The 22,509-nt window shown below is 36.2% G+C and overlaps 1 protein-coding gene across 1 annotated transcript; it reads right to left on the bottom strand.

Moving 5' to 3' along the window:
* Window positions 1-3,084: 3,084 nt before the first annotated feature.
* LOC133714475 (exocyst complex component SEC8) lies at window positions 3,085-19,508 on the bottom strand. Its single transcript, XM_062140598.1, has 28 exons — window positions 19,254-19,508; window positions 19,088-19,142; window positions 18,408-18,583; window positions 17,387-17,599; window positions 15,397-15,570; window positions 14,754-14,858; window positions 14,143-14,252; window positions 13,120-13,293; window positions 12,280-12,436; window positions 12,084-12,190; window positions 11,658-11,965; window positions 11,395-11,558; window positions 11,136-11,251; window positions 10,094-10,164; window positions 9,573-9,703; window positions 9,408-9,457; window positions 8,497-8,597; window positions 7,835-7,947; window positions 7,587-7,694; window positions 6,824-7,021; window positions 6,564-6,649; window positions 5,376-5,562; window positions 5,218-5,295; window positions 4,781-4,882; window positions 4,558-4,632; window positions 3,883-3,978; window positions 3,740-3,789; window positions 3,085-3,654 (listed from the first exon to the last, which is right to left on the bottom strand). Exons 3-28 carry the CDS (start codon window positions 18,447-18,449, stop codon window positions 3,567-3,569), a joined length of 3,204 nt encoding a protein of 1,067 aa, XP_061996582.1. The 5' UTR covers window positions 18,450-18,583; window positions 19,088-19,142; window positions 19,254-19,508; the 3' UTR covers window positions 3,085-3,566.
* Between the last annotated feature and the right edge of the window lie 3,001 nt (window positions 19,509-22,509).

Raw genomic sequence — 22,509 nt, 5'->3', positions numbered from 1 at the left:
ACCTCTTAATCATATGAAAGGGGTAAATTAAAAGAAAGATGAGCTACCACTAGGCTTCTCTAACGCTGGAAATTCCTAGGCTCAATTGTTTCTAAATGAGGTTATTATAGCATTTTCATTGACACCCGAATGAGAAGCCATTGTGTTACCACCATACTAAATACACGCTCCCAAAATAAAAAAAATAGGGAAGTTATCATGAGTTCGACTTGAGAACAACTAATTGTTTAGTAAAAATAAAATAAAACAAACTAGCTAGATGAAAAGTTAAGTCGCAACTAAATGTCAATCCTTTATAAGATGTCAAACACCACCAAGACCAGGTAGATGTAAGGGTGGGCACTGCCAAAGAACAGGACTAGTGAATAGCTGGTGCCGGCCGATTTTTACCAAATATATATGTTTTCGGGTAGCTGAGACCCCTTTTCTTACAGTGGATAACGCAGTGGCGGATCCACATATAGCTTGGGGAGGGCTAAAGGCCACCCGAAAATTTTGGAGAAAAAAAAATTTCTATATATAATGTCATCAAAACGTTGTAGTCTTGATGTTGAAGCCCACCCGAAAATAATTAGGGATTGGTTTCCAGTATTCTCTCCGTCATTTCCATCACTCACCAACGATTGAGCCCTCGTTTTCTTCGTCACTCAGGTTTCTCACTCTCATTTCTACAGCCAGTTAGCCACCGCTTGTTCTCTTCCAAATACTCTCGCCTTCTGGCCTCAGTTAACGACAATACAACATGATACTTTTTACATTTGTACATGGTTGTACCGAAAAAAAAATTTGGACTTCACCCAAAAGAAAACACTTTAATATATAGCCCACCCTATTTTTGAATCCTAGATCCGCCACCATAAGTGCATGAATATTGGGCATTGTCACTGTGGTTCTAGCATGAAAACATAAAAGACAATTAAGCTTCCCAATTTATCACATCTTTTGTAGTGAACTTCATTGACTTCTTCAATTATTCTAACACGTACTGCTTCATCATCACAAGGGTATTTAGCTTGTGCATGTTCTAGAGAATCTTGTTTCATTCTATTGTTTTAGACAAGGACTACTTGGACGAAAATTTCAAAACAAGAACCAATTGTTGATAGATCCAGCATATATAAGCAAAGAGGTCTAGCAACCAGCTAGAAAAAGACTGAGCATGGAGGCAGATATCTCGATCGGTTGATAAGTTACTTTAATTTCTTTCAGTTGGCCGGGCTTCGAAAGTTCGTACAACTGATGTAAGGACTTACATCTGAAGGTTTAGGTGTGAAAATGGTAGCCAGACTTGCCTGTAATTTCTTTGTAGCAGAAAAACAAGTACAAGTAGTCCAGTTAGACTCAGTTGGGTCACATATATATGATTGTTGAATACAGTAGGTGAAGACATAGAGTGGAGGAAGGGTACGTACATGCTGTTTTTATCCACTTTCCAAGGAGCTGAATTTTTTACTATAATGTGTTGCTTCTAACTTTGTGTTACTTCTATTGGAAACTTTTAGTGAGTTTAGTCCTTATACGTGCTTCACTTGTTTTACTCATGAGGCACACCATAATTGAGCTAGGTTTTCGAACTCTAAAGACCTTGAAGTTGGGGATTCGACAAACCCAATTCATTCCATCGCATGACCAATCGAACCTCATCTTTAGGAGATAAAAATGCGAAATTTAAACACAGATTCGAATGAACACGCGTATGAGAAATATTTAATCATGGAACTATCAATTTGAATAAGCAGAAAGTATCAAAGTTGTTTTTATACAACTTTAACAACGAATTCTTAATTTCATAGAGAGCTAAATACAAGTTATTTCAACTAATTAAAAAAAAAATCATGCTACTAAATTTGGGGGTCAATATTTTCGAGTTTTCTCATTTCATTTTGAATCATGCTTTACCAATAGTGAGTTCATGGCACAAAAGACTGAATAAAAATAGGAATTGACATGGTTTGGCATGTCTGGACGTGTCTGGGACTGAGGGTCATCTTTTGAATTCCATGTGTCATTGGAACTTCAAATGTGTCGTGAGCTTAGTATTCGACTATTCGTAATGCATGACTTTAAAATATTACCTAAACTTGCGGAGCACAAAAATATCTAACGGATTATCCGTTTCAGTATACTATCAATTGAAACACATTCTAACAATCATGCTTTTCGAATGGTAAGATTAAGAAACATGTCAATTTGAATAGATATGAGACTTTGCATGGTTTGGTATATTGGGAGGTGCCTTGGGGGTATTTGTGGAATGCAACGCAGGTCAAAACTTGTTAAACTTTGTTAATACTATTTTTCCTAACAATTCTCCTATACCATAAGGCCACCATTTGTAGAGTAGGATTTTTAGAACATGTTCTAATTGATGGAGCACTAAAACCTTGACTGAATTTTTTAATGACTTTTATTATTTTCTAAATTTGATGAATCATAAAAAAAGAAGAAAAATTGCGTTTGTAATTTTTAAATTACGTCTGAGAAGTGTTTAAAAATTATTATTTGGGGATGAAAATTTTTGGTGAAAAAACAAAAACTGTGTTCTATAATCCACAACTTTTGGTAGAAATTATGCTGTTGAGGATTTTTTAATTTTATTTTTAATTTTTAAAGTTATGGGATCTATCTTCCACGAAATTAAGAATAAATTCATTTCAACCTTTTATTTTCCCTTTGCATTTTGAGAATAGATAAGAATTTATATCTAATATTATAAGTTACTTATTACAGCCTAAGTGACAAGATAAAAAACCAAAGTCTTAGGATAACACCACCAATGTAACATGGAGCAAATACATCGGACGTATTGTAAACTTTTTGGTATATTTTTCATACAAATTACTTAGGGGACTAATTCCTAATGGGGTTATAACATCTTCCTTGTTCAAATCTCAAAAATATTAATTCGCATATACTTTGTGGACAAATTAATTATGGGATTGATTAGTAATAAGGATATAGCATTTTCCTTGGCGATGAAGCTCAACAAATGATTAGGTTTACTTTCCATCAGAAACTTTGAGCTAACAAAGCAACAAGACATTTTGCCAGAAAGGTTGGGACATGTTTTGAGCCGTCTTCCAATGAAACGAAGAGAAGCATGATTTCAGTAAATCACTCTCAAAACTAAAATAATTTCAATGGAGATTTAAAGTGCCATTCGACAAAAAGTGCACGGAGCTGTAATGTAGTCCTAGACTATGATCCAGCTGACTTCTCTTAAGAATCGATACAACTGATTTACAATTACCAACCACCACAAAAATTTACACTGGCTTTCAGATCTTTAAAATCAAACTAACTGAGTTTTGCACAATGGGACACATACACAAAAAATTATTAATACACATCAACAAATCATAGAAACAGAGAGATCGATGTTGCCCTCAAAAAACTTGCCACCAACATACTGAGTGGCAACTTCCACAAAATTTGCTTTTGTAACTGCTTTTGCTGCTTCCGCCGTTGTGAGAAATAATGGCCAACACTTTACATGCTTGTCGGCCCTTTTTCCAGAATCAATCTTGATGAACAAATAATATATCCAAAATCCAGAATAGGAAAAACTAATGGGATAGAATCTCCGATACACGATCTTTTGCATCTGCTGGAATCTCCCTACCAGGTACCTGGACCTTTAGAAGATTTGCATACCTGTCAGGGAATCAAACATGTAATTTAGCAGCTACTAAAACTACTCTAGCTGTGATATATAGATAACAGAGATGTATTGACTAACTCGGCAGCTGTAAACAAGTGCTCATGCTCCGTTATGAAGGCAAGCACGGCCTGCAAAAAGGTAGATGATATTATTAAGGATCTCTGTTGGAAATACAGAATTTGCACACAATACAAGGAAAAATTTAATTTCAAATGACTCACCTCAAATGGCATGTTTAGAAGCTCATAGTAAGTTCGGACATGATCAAGTCTCTGTTGTACACCTTCACTGTCAATTGCTGGGATAGCAGCCAGTGCCTGCAACGCCAATGATAATGATAGAAAGGTGTAATCGTTGCTGAAGTCAAAATCAAACTCAGAAAACCTGATCCAAAACTCTTTCGACAATATGGGGTAAGAATCTATGGACTGAAGTATACAAATGCCCATTAGGTCAAAAGTTGGTCTGGTGGCATCGTCTCGAGTTCGAGTCAAGGAGGACCAGTTATTGATAATAAAAAAATTAAAAAAATAAATAAGCCAACTTGCTCAATGTGAATCCTGTAAAGGATGTCAAATGCCAGCAAGACCAGCTAGAGGTAAGAGTGGACACTGCCAAAAGGACTCGACTTGTTAATAACTGGTGCTGGTTACCAATTATGTTTTGGACCCTTTTCTTACAGTAAAGAAGTGCATTTCTATTGGGCATTGTCAACATAAGAGAAACAAACTAACAAGCAGTTCATCGTGCATCACATCTTTTAAATCGACTTCACTGAGTTCAATTAGTCTAACAATGCATCATGAAGGTCTGACATAGAGCCAGCATAAGCATATATGTCTAGCAACCAGGAAAAGCACCAAGTATATCACATGACGTATAAGATAATAACCTACCTGTTCAAGTGCAATTGAATTCCGACATATCTGCTGAACCCCAAAAAGATTAATGCATTTCATATCAGCCAAAGCCTGTTAAGATTGCATATATCATAAGTGAACAAGAGAAATAAACTAAATGCTACAATATACAAAATACACAAAAATACTGGTACACCTGAAACTAGCTTAGAGAACTTCATAAATGATCTAACAGAAATTTTGTATACAAAGTACAAACCCTGATGGATGCATTTGCTGCAACGCTACAAATCCCACCAAATATGTAATTCCGCTTCAGTGCCGAAACAAAAGGTGCCATCTCCTCATCCCTACGCGTTATCTAAGGAAGAGAAACAGAACAATACGTAAGGACTTGAGAACATGTGGCACTCGCAACAACTGGAAATTATTTTCTTTTACAAGCAGCATACATAATAGTCACAGGGTTGTGAGAGAGAGAGAGAGAGAGAGAGAGAGAGAGAGAGAGAGATGTTTTGATACTATTCCATGTACTTAACCGGCTAGCAGAGTTGGGAGTTGTTTTGAAAGTTTTAGGCCCAAGAGGAATGGTACAATTTATTGGAAAGTTGATATTTCATATAGGTCCTACAGTAGGGCCACAACATCATTTGCAGTGTCACCAATCTGCCAAATACTGGAAACGAATGTACTAACCTGTGCAGTCAGTGAAATAATGAAGTCATCTGGCTCTTCAGCATCCTGGTCTTCCATATATTCCCTGTTTGTCATTTCCTGTTTACACCACAACTTCCAGTCAGACAATGTTGCAATCAATCTCAAACTAGACAACTTTGAATCTACATCTGACATACCTGCATATGGAAAATTGTCTCCAATTGCATCTCAACACGTAAAACCTTAAGGCAGTCAATTGCCAATTTTCTGTACTCATCTGCAAAAGATGCCAGATCCCTAGCAGGAGCACTACTTGTTCGTCGGTGACGGTTCTTGCCATTAACTTCTACTTGATTTGGAGCGTTAAATGTAGTCTCTCCAAGCCTATACAATGCACGACAATTATGAACCATTTTAAGCTATCATAAACTGCATCAAAATGATATAAAACGCATGCCGATAATAAATACTCACGAATATCCCATTTTGATACCATAAACAAATACATCAAACAAATGAGCTTCTGAAAATGTAGTGTGCAGAAAAAAAATTGTGAAATTACCTATAAAATGATAAATATGGGATAGAGAAGAATTACAAAGTTCCTACGTTAGCTAGGGGTAGAGAAGAAGGTGAACCACTGAACCTAAATATTTAGAGAAAAATATAAACTTTTGAGCAATGTTTTTTCTTTATTATTACTATTATCTCTAGGGATCTTCCATAGAGCATACATGTGGTCAGCAACTGGTTAGTCAATGATAACTAAAGTAGGGAAAATTTCTATTTGAAATTAGGCATGCATGTTGTGGTCAGCATCTTGGGTGCTTTAACAAAGCAACCTTTGTTTGTGTTTTTTTTTATTATTATCTTTTTTCAATTTTATTTTTATTTTTTATTTTTTTATATACGACCTTACCAAAGATCTAAATTTAGGCTCATTTTTAAGAACCTCATTTACTATACTGCTAAGAACTTCGTGCAAGAACGAGTGAAAGCTCAAACTTCAGCAATCAGTTTGTTTGTATACATAAGGACAAATTAGTTTTTGGAAATACGTGTCCATTGTGTAGGGAACAAAGACAATATCAAACGATTCCATTAGCATACTGCTCAGAAAAGTAGCTGCATGATTCTTCTCACAATAACTTAATACCGGATTTCAACAATGCAGCTAAGCCACCTAAGCAATCATGGTGTTGGGACAGTACTATCATTTGCACAATTAGAATCCATTAGTCTTATATACCACAAGTGATTGCCACATAATCAAACGATAGGCCCCAGAAATAGGATCTTGATTCTTCTTTAAACTATTAAGTTTCTTGCTAACCCAGAATCAATTCAGAATTAATTCAAGACTGCAAGCAGATGAGATAACTTGCCTTTCAATAGACTCTGCAACATACTCCAATGAATCACTGAGGGAAGCCAGCAATATAAGCTTGTTGTCATCACGAATCAGATTATCCTTTGAAACAGTTAAATATATAGCATCAATTCAAAATCTTAATATTGAAGGAAATGATCACTACTTCATTAGCAACCTCACTATTAACAATACATGCAGACAAGTTAAGTCTGACATCTTCAACTAAGAAAAAAACAGAAGGAGTGAACATGTAATCACTTAGTAGAAGGATACCTGCTTAATAGGTCGCAAATTCAACAGTAACTCACTCAGTTCTAGTTCAACCTCGAAATTTTCAGCATCCGAAGCATGGGTTTCCATGTTTGACTGCCCAAATGCATTTGGTAAATATGCACTTGCAGGATCAAGTCGCATCAATTGCTCGATATCATGTCTGCCAATGAGCATGTAACTCTGCTTCTCCAGAACAGCCTGAGGAATTAATAAAAATGTGAATAAAATTATTAAGAGAGCACTTTCCATGGTTGTGATGTGCCATATCTGGTGGTTAACCATCCTTAGTAGTATTTGCCAAGGGGTCAAGCAAGAACTCATAACTGACAGGATGCGCAAATATTCATTAGTGTTGACAGTTACATATTAGGGTATGGTTGGTGACAAGGTTAATACATTGTTTTGATCAAAGTTGTGAGATATGATTTATTTTTAGGTAGCGGTTTAATTTTGAACTCTACATTTCCTCCCTCATGGAGCCAAAAGATAGCAATAGGCTACACAGCTGGAACTACCAATTCAGAAGAACATTAAGATTATAAGATTAATATAAAACCTAAACAAAAATTAGACAGAAAACGAGCCAAAAGATAGCAATTGGCTACACAGCTGGAACTACCAATTCAGAAGAACATTAAGATTTTAACATAAAACCTGAACAACAAATAGACAGAAAACAATGGAGGCGAAAAAAGAATATCAACATAACTAAAGAAAGATATTAGTGTCCCAAGTCAATAGAAAAGTCGAAAGGTATCCTTGCCTCCATGTATGAGGTCCGGCATCTTTCATAGGTTCGCTCCAGAAAAGTTTGAACATACTTTGCAAGGTCACCAGCAAATTTAGGCATAGCTTGTGCCCAACCAAGCACCTAGAGTAAATGAGCAAGCAAAAGGTTAAAAAATCATCCAGATTGGAGCAGAGAAACAAAGCTTTACTCTCCATGACCAAGTAAGTTGACTGATAAGTAGAGTACTATAAATATCAGAAGAAGCAAACGCTAAAACTTGCCTCTTTTGCTAGAAAATCTATTGCCAGAAGTCCCTGTAAGACAGGACGACCCTTCTCAATTGAAGGAGTATAAGATGCAGCAGCATGAGCTCTCGGTCGGAATGAAGCTGGACCTATAAGAATGCTCCCAAAACATCAGAAATTTTATTGTGAAGAATGATCCCAAGGGCCTGGGGACCATATTAATTGTTTCTTAAAGACTGACAACCATAACAACTACACTGAAATACTCTTCATTCCTTTTGTCCTTTTCTTTTCATTTTTATTTTTGAAAAGCACTGAAATACTCATCATCATATAGACCAGGTTGCAAAATATCAAAATTAAATACAATGCAGGAGATCTTATAAATATTAAGAGTGATGCTAATTTTATTTCGTTAGGCTGAATAAAAATGTCTGGGAAGTTTAGAGTTTATGCATTACTTGTCCTCCACAACTTTCTGGCCCACTAACTGCTCTATTATGTTGGAGATGTTTTGTTTTTGGGGTTAAGTTTATCCTTTGATGACTTGTATTCTATTGTTGCACGCACACATTCCAAATAGGTTGCTTATAAAAAAATAAAAAAAATTATAATAATAATAAAAATATATAATTGCATTCTAATGCAAGTTAATGGAAGAAACAAGTCATTTTAGAGTAATTAGTTATAGAACTTGCTTGATATAGCTTGTTGTACGCCTTTTCTGTAGTCTACAAACATCGTTGGTAAGAAATGGTCCTTCACAAAGTTCTCCACAAAAGCCAGCAACCCATCATTACTGCAGGTCCAGAAGTTGGTATTACAATTTTTTCCAATAAAGCAAACAGAAAAGAGGAATTGCAACATCCTAATCCATGACTAGGAAACAGAATGAAGATGACCAAGGTGGTGAACCAATTCAGCTGTGGATAATATCAAATCAAACAGATAACATAACAAAACCCAAGCATTACCAACTTCAAACAGAAAGAACCTAAGTAATGGATCAGAAGATTTGAGGCCTAGCAAATTGCAACCCATATTCCTCCAGCAAAAGCAATTATATTATGTAATTCTGTATGATCAAATTACGTATACTGGATTTTGGGAATTTTGTTTCTATTCTTTTCTACCAGATTTCTGGAATTACTTATATCCAAAGAGCTTTAATTCTGACCGAGGAGGACAAATTTTCGTTATACATCCTTTTGCTTATGCGTTTGAACGTTCAATATAGAAAAGTAGGGAACCAACAGATAAAATTCTCACTCTTTTTCTTTGTCCAAAATAAAATTCCACCCAAAATATCACAGGTTAGGGGGGTTAAGAAAGTTGATTTGTTATTGATGTACACAGACAGATGTCAATATATAAGATGGTGATTGTCCTGAATTAGGATCAGAGTGATAAGATAACTTCAGATTAAAGCTCAACATGTTTTTTCTACTATATATAACTTCTCATGGCAAGCAACAATATCTGATAAGCAAGGGAAATAATTATAAATCTGAAAGCAAATAAGGCATAAGTTAATAGCATCAATTCCACTGCAAGTTAACATGAAGTTATAGCACTAAAGAAAAGAGAACAATATAGTTTTGAGGCTGACCTTAGCTGGGAATACTTTTTTGGAAGCATAGAAGCGACCTTATCTGTAAACTGTAATGCACATAGTCAGAAAAGGACACCACAGAGATAGTAGATCTGACATCAAGAACATGATTAAGAGCATATTATAAACCATGGGCCAAAGTAAAAGGAACAAGTCTAAAACCTGAATAACAGGCCGGTATACAGATGCTGCTAGATATATGCCTTGCTCAGGCAAGACAGCTGCCGACCCATAACCTTCTTGTAATACATTTGGGCCCTTTCTACTCCAGCCTTGACGAATGAGATCAACCCCTGTAGAATGAAAGATGCAAGCCATCATAAAATATTACTATAATCATTAAAAATGTAAACCAGACAATGCCAAAAACTGAATCCTTGACACAGGTACAGCAAGGTGAAGTGATGGGTCCTTGTAAAGTTGCAATAATAATTTAATTCACATTCAGTAAAACCATCATTTACAGAAAACTGCATATAAATTACATAAATCTAATAAGAGAGTTGTGGAAACCACAAGGTCAATCGGATTTAAAGGATGGGGTAATTCAACTTTATCCATCTGTCATTGCTGATCTTTTAGTGGGGATAGGTACAGTATATTTATTATTTAAGCACCGTTAGTATGTGGGTGTCTGTGAGTCTGTCTGAAGATAAGGTACTGCAGAAGTGAAATCTCCATACCTTGGTTGGGAATGGAAATAGTAGCATCTGTGAAGCGAAAAGCAAAGGTAAGACCCTCCTCTGAACTGTCCCTGTAACCCATCATCAGGGAAAAACTTGGCATAAGCCATAGAAACAAACAGAAAAGCAGATATATATGCTCAAGACACAAGAGTAAGAAAAGGGAGCTAAATGTGAAAAATGCTATACCAGGGCAGAAATTAAAGGCATATGGAACTATTTGGCATTTCTAGTCATTAAAAATTCAGGCTGTAGCAAATGTTTCAGGCTGCAACCTAAGGATTGGTTAAGAAATGAAGAAAACCCAGATAAAAGTTGTCGGGTAAGCATCTGATGTTAAGAGATGTCGAGCAGTCAAATGATTACAGAGTAGTCACCACAATTAGCAAAATACTCGACCGCCTCTATAATGTGGCTATTACAAACCTATCTAGCAGCTTGACAACTCCACCATAAGAAAGCAACTCATGACGCTCCCGATATCAGATGTGCTACAAGGGCAATCCCATTTCAACCTAAAGTTTCCTAATGTCACCAGAGGCTAACATCACACCTTCAAAATCAAAACCAAACAGAAAATAAAGCAAATTCCCCAGCCGTGCTCCTCCCTCCCCAAAATAGTACTTTGACCAAAAGAGTTGTGTGGGTCTAATAATATAAATTTATAGGAAATAGGACTATTCCGGCTAGAATCAACATTCCAAAGCCACAGCCTAAACCCTAACCACCACACTACCAGTACCATTTTAGCAATTCACTAGATGTGTTTCACAACAGACCCTCTTCCACAACAACCATTAATCCCCAAAACAAAGTCCAACCCTAAACAGAAATTACCCCTCAGGTTCAATAATTTGGTCGTTGAACCTGAGGTTCACTGTCCCTTCATCTCTACATGTTGTCTTGTCCACACAAGTTCCAAGTCCCAGACAAAAAACACAATACTAGAAAGAAAATTAACAAAATCTAAATTTCAAAAATTCAGATACAATAATTTAAGGCATGTTATATGGTAACATGGAAGAGAATTGAGTTTACTTGCCTCTTATCTTTGGAAGGGGCCTTGCTCGCAAATCTAGCTGTTTGTACAGCAGCATCTGCAGATGCAGCTTCAGGAGTTGCCCGCAGTATCTCACAAATAAGTTGCTGGCATTCACTCTTTAACAGAAACACAAGAAACAAAGGAAGGAAAATATATGAAAGAGATCTTTGGACAAACGTGATGCAGGGTTCCTTTTGCAAGATTCAAAAGATTAAACCATCCGCTATTCAATCGTAAGAAATTAAGGATGATCCATTACCTGTAATACTGTTAAGGAAAAACCAATGCTGTAGCCTCCAGTAACTTGAGATGATTCAGAATCGGGATTAATATTTATGTCTGTTGGCATTGATTTTGGTGTATTCATGTCTGCTTGTTGAGATGACTTTAATTCTAAAAGCTCCCCAACAACAACATGGTTCTCTGAACAATCAGACAAATGAATTCAGTTTCAATGTCAAAAACAAATGTAAACTTTAAAAAAAATAAAATAAATACACATTAGTGAATAAAAGGAATCACCAAATATCCGAACAACAGCATCCAAAATAGAATTCACAAGATCTTTTGCTGCAGCCTGTGCTTTCCCCGCAGGTGCCATCACAGGCGAGACAGGGCTCGCTGCCAATAGAGTTCCAGCTAGTGATATCCCATTCTGACGCTTCTGTTTTGGCAACTGATAACTTTCTAACTGTCCCTTCATGAAATGTAGACCAGGAGTAGCAGTTCTGGCAGCCTGACCGATGCCAGACCTCGAAGAATTAACTAGTTCGGCATGAGTTTTAATTTTGGATGTGATAATATCATGAAGTGTTGGTCGCAGTCTTTGGCTGTTATTGGGAGAACACAATATCAAAGAAGCTGATGAGTCATCTTGAACATACAGATAAGTGAAAGAACTACCATAATTAAAACCATATGAGAGTAGTAAGTCAGCCAGACTCAAACCATATCATAGCGCCAGCAGCTGCAACTTTCCTAAGCATGCAAAGGCACTCGACCATAGTCTGTAAATACTTGACATGAAGTGGCGCATCACTTTTCTTGATTGTTTCCTAAACCCAAGTATAAACCCAAAACTTTCAGAACAGGGAAGAGAAATTCATCAGAAGAAAAATTAGATATCAATTGACAGTTCTCTTACAAGAAATTCATCCGGAGTGGAATACTGAAGCCATGTTGGCATTTGACGAGGAACGATTTTGACATCACCGTTGGCCCTAGCTGATGTGGAATGCCCATCTGAGGTAGCTTCATCATGCAATTCAGTGCCCTCCTCGTCAGGACCATCAACAGAAGAACTAAATTGATAAAACGTTCAGAACGTTACAGAAAGTTTACCAAATAGAAGTAGAAACAATAACATTATGAACTCATAATCTTCTGTGAATAAATGTAACTCAGCAATGTAAGATCGATAGGTTTAGATTTTCAATCGGCTGTACAGTAGCAAATGGATATAGATTATCATGAAAGACCTATTGTACAAACAACTGCCTGCTTATAGTATTCAGAAACCATACTAATCAATATCTAATTAAACTTTTTCCAAATCTAAGTACTAGTTAGAACAGGATTTAAGCAGCTATGTCTATATAAGAAGTATTTCTCTCCAACAAATTAATCATTTGGGAACCATATTAGTTAAACCTTGATTGCTTCCCATATTAGAACATATGTTAATCCTGATGAACATAGAATTGTCTCATACACCTCCAGGAGGTTTTTACTTTTGACAAAGAAATTAACTGCATAGAAAAATGCAGCTGCAGAAAATGACAAGTAACAAATATGGGACACTTGATGATTTGAAACATTATATGATACTTCGATTGAAGAGGAAAGTTAAATATTCAACGGTGCTACAATTTAAAAACTAATATCATTTTCAAATGCAGATCAATTGATGAATAAAATATCAGTAGAACAAAATCCAGAATATAATAGCAAGCTTTAACCAGTACAGATAACTTTCTAATCTTACCCTCCATCAACAGAACCTGCCCTATATGATCCATCTCCATGAATACCAAGCTGATTATCACCTTTTAACAGCCTGGTTCTTCGAGACAGGGATTGTGAATTACTCATCGAAAATACAACGGCTGTGGTGGTTGGTACCTCATCTTCCCTTTCATGCAAGCTCAATGCAGCAGAGCTACAGATAAGAAACAGTGAAACGAAAATCAAATAGTTTTTAAAAATATAGCACTAAGTGACTGGAAAGATGACAGATCTAGCAAGTTTTAGCAATTTACCCCCAAGCTCCCAAGGACAACAAAAAAGGCTGCCCCCAAGAGGAAGATTTCAGTCTCAAAATCACCATAAACAATTTTCTGAGTCAATTAGAAAAATACTTACTCTATGTCCGGCACGGAAGAAAACAGAATATATTAATATTATACTTGTATTTGGTTTGGTAACTATTACTTTGATCTTTGGGGAGGGAAGGGGGAGGGGGATTTCAACTTGGGATGCTGTTGAACATTATGGATAGAAATACTGCTGCCAGTTGATTAACTTAATTCTCTTTGAATACCTAAGATTTGCAGAAAGAAAAAGTTTGAGAGGAAAATTGAAAACTTAAGAGTTCTCCACGTTTCTTGTTCATTTCCATATTACAATCAAACAGGAGTAATTCTAAGAATTTTTATTATTATCCTTTCCCCTCTTCTCCATTGGTAAACCAAAATTAGATCGATGATAAACCTGAGGAATTCAAAAGGTAGCATGCAAGCAGCAGCATCAAGAATTATACACAGTACACCCAACATGAATTGGTACAAAAATGAGTAACCAGTAGATTTTCGATAACTGCCGAGTATCAGTCACCACAGGACCTCCCAAGTCCCAACCACCACTTAAGTATGCAAGTAAACAAAACAGGCTTAAAGTAAAATAAATTAATTAATTAATTTTTTAAAAAAAATTGAAAAGTGCTACTGCCAAAGTGATGTTAACGTATGGGAAAGTAGACAAAAAGGAAGAACGAAGGATCAGTAAATACCTATATTCCCCCTTGTTATAAAGATGAGCGTGTAGATCCTCTAGCACTTTAAAAAACAGAACTCCTCTCAACTTTGTTAACTCAGAGCGAACATCTTGAAGGGCACCAACCTGAGCCAGTAATCATATTTACCAATTTAAACAAATCACCAAAAAAAGGTATCCTTTTAAATATTCCGACCAATGCAAAACTGCCTCAAGGAAATAAAACATGAAAGGAAAATGGAAGAATAAGATAGATGGCATGAATTTCTATTTAGCTTATGTTCTGATGCTCTTAAGTTTTAGAAAGAAAGGCCCAAAGGTTTAAAGACTCATTAGTCGTATAACAATGCAGTATCTATTATCATCAAAATAGTTTTTTTTTTTTTTCCCCTGGGCCTTCAGTGCAGAGAATCTCAGAATCATAGGAGAGAAAGAAAAGATGACCATGATATTGGATGCTAAAGAGATCAAACCTGGACAATTGACCAGTTGAGAATGTTGTACTGTTTCAGGATCTAGGATTTTGAGGTATAAATACTAGAAAGTAACCTTCCAGGAAGCCACCATAAGAGAAAGAAAAAAAAATTATGTGATAAGATTGCTAAAGGAAAGGGTTGATAAACCTACCGTCTGAAGCCCCTCACGTTCAAGCATCAACATCGACTGAACATGAAACTGAACAGCGGCATAGTACTGCTTTTCGGAAATGAGCTTCTCTATACGAGCTGGAACCTGAACCACATTTTGAACAGGATATAATAGGTCTTTAGAATTTTTCGCAAAATGATGCAGTTGGGACAAATATTTTTGCTAGTAGTTCAGTGCCAAGGTGAGGTTACTAGACAATAGGGATGCATCAAACCATATGTATGTGTAAAATAATCTGCAACTGTAAGCGAATTCATGAGTTGTAAGTTCAAAGACTGATTCAGTGTGTGGGTGTGTATCTGTTAAATCTGACTGGAGTGATAACTAATGAGTAGTAAAGCCAAAGTGACTCTGTCTATGTGAACACATGGGTGTGTTCTGATTATCAGTGGTAGCTCATGAGTTTAAGTCAAAAGGTGTGTGTTTGTGTGGGTGGGTGTGATTGCAAGTGTGAAAACAATTCATTAGTTGTCGGGTCGGATACATATCCAGGCATATCAAATTACATACGCATGTTTTGCATGCGTGGTCATAAATTATAATTATGCATGACTAAACTAATACTATGAAACTAACATTGAGCCTGATATGACCCGAAGACAGGAAACAGGATTGGACAAACCTTAGATATTCCCTCAATTTGATCTAATAGGGAGATTATGTGGCGCAATGTCACCGACCGGTACCATAACTGATGCAGTTGTTTATTGCGGGAACTAAGACGCCTTTTTGCTTCAGCCAAATCAACCTTTAAGACACCAATATTTTCGGTAGATTCACTGAACAATCGCAAGATCTGGAAGGAATTGAAGAAAGAGTGAGAAAGGAGCGTTTCTTTAATTCACCGTAGAAAATAAATTTTTTGTTTGTTTTTGGCCTGAAGCAGCAGTACACTTTTAACAAATATACTCAAAGCAGAACAGCCAGATAAACATGAAACTAAGAGACAAGCAAATCAAAGAAACATCCAATAAAGACATAACTTCCTCAGCAAGAGAGGGTAATTTCTCATTTCAGAATACATCAACGCCTTAAGAAAAGACTAGATTCAAGCCTTGTCCCTAAGAAATTCAATGGATCCCCTTCCTCAAAGCCGAAAATCAAACTCTTTATCTCAGACCAAGCACCTAACAAACGTGTAGCACAGAACACCTAAGCCATTACCACCACCAAAAGCACACCACATTTCAGCCAAAAAAAAGAATATGAAAAGAATGGTCGCACCAAATTTAGCAAGCTCAGTTTCTTCCACAATTTCAATGCCACTGAGCTAGGAAGAAAAATAGAAAAAGTGATAAATCCTTTCAGCTGCTCCTTTGCAAATGAGTACACCAGTGAGGGCAAGGCAAACCTAAGACCTCTTCCATTGAACAATCTTACTAGTATTAACACGTCACTCTCCCAAGAGAACAATCCAAGAAGAAATTGCACCTCGAGAGGTACTTGAGCTTTTTATATGGCTGGAGTGATAGTGAGAACAGTGTGATCGTTAGATGATTTTCAAGAGAGGTTGTATATGGATTACGAGAGGAAAGCCAGTATAGTTAGTTGGAGGAAAGTGGAATACACAAACTAGACATCCATCGAAAAATGAATTCTCTTCATGTTACCCAGAATGAAACAAACAACAACTTGAAGCCTTGAAACTGTAGCCACCACTTCAAACTGAACAGAGTAACTATCCCTAGTAGAAATCACCACAACAGCTTCATTACAAAGGTTGTCATTCTAGATACAGAATTTCCACCATTAAACCACCTTTAATCCTCAGATCGTTACAAAACAAACATAACTTTAACACTAAGCCTCCAGTCTCACCAAAAGGTCATTCTTTTCCTCCATCCACTCCTTCTAACGAGAAACATTCATAGGCCATCCAAACCTCTTTGCCAATAGTTAAATAAAACAAGGAGAAATAGTAAATAGCGGGGTAGAGAAACACCATTTAACCAAGCTTCTCCTCCCTAGCCAAAAGCGCTATTTTCCAAAAGTTCAACATTCTTTCAATTTCTAAACCAGTGTCCAAGAAACCAGAAGATGAGGAGTTTCCTCGAAAGGCAGCCCAAGTATTTCACATCATCATGAACATAAATCAAGCCTCTCCTCCCCAGTCAAAAGCGCTATTTTCCAAAAGTTGAACGTTCTTTCAATTTCTCAACCAGCGTCCGAGAGACTAGAAGATGTGGAGTTTCCGCCAAAGGCAGCCCAAGTATTTCACATCATCATGAACATACGAAGACTATGTGACAAGTAATCAATCCAATAAATTTTATGAAGCAATTATTAAAAATAGAGGTTATGATTTACTAGGTAGTTGGAAGTTCCTTCTGTCCACTACTTGCTTACTATTGTTGACTTTTGTCCGGTTTCTTTATATGCGCGTGTTTCTTCAGTTATAGGTGTCCAAAAAATTCTTACACCTAAGATGTATTATTTGTTATCACACCCAACTTAAAGATGAACAAACAGCAGATGTATTATTAGTAGTTACACCTAAACGGTTCAATTTCTTCTCAGCAAGCATACTAGAAAGCTCGAAAATTGAACAAAGACTACATAAAACATGGCCAGACACATTACATATATATCGAACAAGAAAAACTATAAGATACCTGGGAATAATTTTGAATTGCTTTGTTGAAGCCACTGTGATAATTGTGTACAACTTCATCCACAACCTCCTCAACAACATCACTTTGCTGCTTCAGAAACTCGACTTCACTTTCACGGTCTTTGGATGTCAAAATATGAACAACATGAGGTAATGAATCAAAACGAGCTGCAGCCCAGCTCTCATCTATTCTTGAAATCTCTTCCCTCAGATACTGAAGTTACCATAACATCACAGGAAAAATATCAGAAGGCATAATTAAATTGCAGTATACAAACCAAAGGATTAATTTAAAACAACAGTATATCCTAAATGGGTCTGCTTCTAGATAGTGAACTGTATTACAGTAAAACTTTAAAAGATTTTTACCTCACAAGATTATTGTCATCATTTCAACATTTGCATTATGCAGAGTGCCAGACCTAAACACTAAGAAACGCAGTTTTTTTTTTTTTTAATCTAATGAGCAATAATATTATGATCTGCACTCTCGCAGCTATTGAGTTCGGGATTCCAGGTTCCTGTGATAATTTATAAAGTGAAAGTCTAAAATTTTCTGGAAAAAGGAAACAGGCAAAAATAGCCCAACATATTTCATGAACTTTGAAGTTTTGGGACCAAGACACAGAACCAACTTTTCAACTATCCGAAACATATTCTATGCAAACCCTTTATATATGAATATCTTAGAATAAGAGATAATGCCATCCAAACCACTGAAACCCCCATACTCACAGATAAAAAGTATTAGTCAGAAAAAAAAAAAAGATAATATATATTAGATATACTATTCAGTAGGATTCCCAGTTCATAATCTTAGAAAGGAATAAACAAATTGTTCTAGATTAAGAACAAACATATTATGCATTTCTATGTAAATCGTAAAAGGTCACATGCACCTTGTTGTGTAATATCTTCTATGGGATGAGAATGCAACATTACAATTTCGATAGGTAACTAATTCACACATGAAAAAGGAATTCAGGTATAACTGAAAAAAAAAAAAAAAAAATAGAACTTACTTCCTTGTCTCGAGACACAGGCAATCCATCAAAAATTCCCATATTGAACTTTCACGTCAACAGATGCTGTGCAACTCAACTCATTCTGACAAAGCCATAGTCCCAAATGAAGATGGAGTACGTGGTTTCCTCAATGGCTCAACTAATACACCAAAACTATTCGTCCAGCAGTATTCCTATGAAAAACTCCATAGGTTCAGAGGACATATCACCCAAATTATATATGTTATTTTCTAACTGAAAACCAAATAATCTCGAAAACAGCCGGTGGCAATTCCACAGACCACTAGACAGCAAATAATGCATAACTCAAACCCTCTAAAACACACTATTTTGAATCCAACAAAACCAATATATGAAAAAATTGAAGTCTACACATGCTACTTCTTGCTTTCAAGTTTAAACGAAATGTAAAACAATCAGACTCACACTTGGAAAAACAAAATTAACAAAAGCAATGCTACTTTTCTGAGCTGAACTTTTAGCTTCATCTAAGCAAAACAACCAAAAATGTCACACCTAATTCCCTTTCTATTCTTCATGTAAATGTGAGCAACTAAAACGAGCATCATCGAGCTTCGCCGCAACTACTTCAAACTTTCCCGGTCAATTCCATCACTAATCTTCTTAAGCAATCAAAGCGAATGCAAATATGGCAGAACAGAAAAGAGAAGAGGTACCTCTAGATCCAGTAGATAAAACAGAAACACCGGAGCTGAAGCAATTTCGAAAGGCCTAAGCTTCCATTAACAGCAATCGCAACAGAGAAACAGAATCATCATCATAATCAGAGAGATTGAATCGAAAATTGAAGAGTGAAAATTCGAGGAGAGATTGAGGATTTACCTAGCGGAGAAAACTATTTGAATCTGGGGAGGAAGAGAGAGTGGTGTTGAAGATGTGGAATTGTGGAGAGGAACAATGGAAGAAGATTGAAAATGGAGAGAGAGAATGAGTGAGGAGCTGGGAGTTGGAGCGGGTCGGGTTCGGAGCTAGGTGTGGATCGGGTAGTCTCGAAGCTGGAAGTGGAAGCGCGTGAGAATGGATCCAAATGACGGTGGTGTGTGTCTACACAGATACGAAGAAAGTATGAGGGAGCCACGCCGGTAGCCTTCAACTTCTTTTTTTTTTTTTTTCGTTTTTGAATGGTGTTAACTTTAAAAAAAAAAATATATATATATATATATATATATAGGATTTTTCTCAGGTGCGGACGTCCGTACCGAAATTTCGGTACGGATTTCCGGTTTTCACCCACTTTCCGATCACATATTTTGATCTTAACCGTTCAGTTTTTAGGTCCTAATGTATAGATCACCTCTGCAAAATTTCAGCCAATTTGGTGATCGTTAAGGCATCCAAAACTGCAATTTACACAAACGAACCGAATCTGTCGAACCGGAACCGTTCGTATACATTGTTGTAATTTGGAGTTTTGGATGCCTTAACGATCACCAAATTGGCTGAAATTTTGCAGAGGTGATCTATACATTAGGACCTAAAAACTGAACGGTTAAGATGTGAAAATGTGAACGGAAAGTAGGGAAAAACGGGAAATCCGTACCGTCCACACGGTACGGACGTCCGCACTGTAGCCGGACTGTATATATATATATATATATATATATATATATCAAACAAAAAAAATTAAAAATTAAATATAAATTAGAATGAACAATAGTAGATCTTTTTTTTTTTTTTTTTTTTTGAAAGGGGTTTGGAACCCAGCCTAGCTGGGAGGCTCAGCCCCACGCCCGGTTCCATTTATTATATTAATAGTAAAATTTTGCATCGGGGGGGACGTATCACCTAAACCCCGAGCTACAGATAAACAATGACAATAATCCTCATAGAGAACATCCTGAATAATAGCAGGTGTCTCCCCTAACCAAACATCATCAAAAGAACCACTACTAGCAAGATGTGCAAGCCTATTTGCAACACCATTTGCTTCACGGTAAATATGACGGACTCGAATAGACTGGAAAGCATTAAAGTACTCTTTACAGTCATCCAAGACCCGACTTACCTCCGAGAAATTCTTCTCCTCACTCTTGAGAGCAGCAATCAAGATGGCAGAATCGCTTTCAATGTCAACGTCAGCCCAACCTTGGTAAATACCAAGAAGTAGACCAGCTCTACACGCCTCCGCTTCCATATTCAGAATCGAGTGTGCATGTACAAAAGGTCTAGCTAAAGCAGCAATACCCGTGCCAGAATCATCTCTTACCACTACTCCAATACCCCCACGACCATCCTCCAAGCAAAAAGCCCCATCAACATTAATTTTAAGTCTTCCACTCGGTGGACACTGCCACTTAACCTTTGGCCTGCCCTTTTTCTTAACTGCTTTGGGATGATATTTCTGATAATCTTCCAACAAACTCGACGTCCACTGCACCAAATTCATGGGTTGAAATGAAACCCCCTTCCACAATATATTATTACGTTCGGTCCAGATTGCCCAAAGCCCCATGAAAAAATATTCCCGTTGATCCACCGTGAGAAAGTCCATCATCTCCATTATCCAGTCCACCACATTACCCGCTGGGTGGAGCCTAGCATCTAACTTCAAAGGCCCAAAAAGCCAAAAGCAAAGAAGAGCAGGACATGATTTGAAAACATGCGTACCTGTTTCCAATTCTCCCATGCAAAAAAGGCACTGTGGGTCCTCCACCCTAATCTTCCTTCTCACAAGTGATGACTTTGTTGGCAGGATACCATGCAATAATCTCCAGACAATAGTAGATCTTTTCATTTGATATATTGTCAAAAACTTTGTATTCATCTCCCTTATCCAATTATAGCTCTTTTATTGTACATATGACATCAAAAAGAGAGTTTCTATTGGGACCTCCAAATCTACTCACTTGACCTCACTTTATTATGAATTATTAAATGACATATATAACCTACTATAAAATGACTATTAAGAACAATAATTATACCAAAAAATATTATATTTATTTTATGTAAACTTTCCAATTCAATAGTATTAGATTGTATTTCTTATTATTTTCCTTATCTATTTTCATTTTCCAATTTCACTATATACTCATTAAAGCATTCATATATATTTAATAAGAATTAAAAATATGATTAAGATCATGTGACATAAAAATGTATGATATATATGTTGAACGTATATTGGTGAGGAAAAACAAAATAAATCCTCTTACGATTTCTGACCTAAATCTAAGTCAATCTATTATATTTGCAAAAAAAAAAAAAAAAAAACTAAAAACTAAAAATATTTAAATAATTAATCATGTGGTACAAAAAATAAACATTAAAAAATAAATGATTTTTTTTTTGAGAATAAAAACAAATGATTTTTTTGCACTGCTAAAATAGAAAAAAAAAATTAAAAAAACAGAATAGTTCATGGCATTTTCTTATTGATTAGACATTAATTTTTGAAACTCAAGTTTGATTAAGAAATGAATATTTAGTTAAGATTTATAGAGTGATTAAATCATTGAAATGACAAAAAAAATTATTTTAAAGATAATAATTTGTTTGCAAATTATATGAGTGAGGTTATTTGAGGAAATTTAGTGAGGTTTAGTGAGTAAATTTAGTCTTTGCAAATTTGATAAGAGGTGTAAAAAGCATAAAGGTCAAGTGAGTAAATTTGGAGGTTCCAATAGAAACACTCCATCAAAAATTTTAGCCATGTTCAATAATTATTAGTATTAGTAATAATGTTAATACTAATCTCAGAACCTTCCTAAACATCACACTTACTTTGGGTGGAGCCTACTTTGAAGAAAGACCAAACCATTGGCATTTACTACAAAAATATATGGCAATTGCCTATTACATCTCTTGGAAAAATAAAGACTTAAACAGAATTGGCGATCTATTTATCCCAGCCAGATTTGTAGTTTTCAACCCTTCACTCTAGATCATCTTTGTGACTTCTTGTTCCACATAGTAAGCTTATCTTGCTTCACAATATGCTTTGTAGGCAGTGACAACACGAGCTCTACAAATGTGTGCCCAATGATCAGACACTCCACATCGAGAACATACATCTCTTTGCTCAAACTCCATTGATTGAGGCGCTTTGAAAGCGTCATTTAGATGGCTCTTAGTGTTG

The sequence above is a fragment of the Rosa rugosa genome, chromosome 6, assembly GCF_958449725.1.
Source record: "Rosa rugosa chromosome 6, drRosRugo1.1, whole genome shotgun sequence".
Taxonomy (NCBI): domain Eukaryota; kingdom Viridiplantae; phylum Streptophyta; class Magnoliopsida; order Rosales; family Rosaceae; genus Rosa; species Rosa rugosa.
Note: the sequence above shows the minus strand (reverse complement) of the source record. Positions and strands in the feature narration are given on the sequence as shown.

Bases quoted from the DNA above. Each gene is read 5' to 3' on its own strand.
- LOC133714475 (XM_062140598.1), bottom strand. From the start codon at position 18,449: ATGGGAATTTTTGATGGATTGCCTGTGTCTCGAGACAAGGAA. The intron at 14,253-14,753 runs GTAGGTTTATCA...TTACTGGCTCAG, and splicing joins AACGTGAGGGGCTTCAGACG to GTTGGTGCCCTTCAAGATGT. The intron at 12,191-12,279 runs GTAAGAGAACTG...ACTTGGGTTTAG, and splicing joins CCACTCCGGATGAATTTCTT to GAAACAATCAAGAAAAGTGA.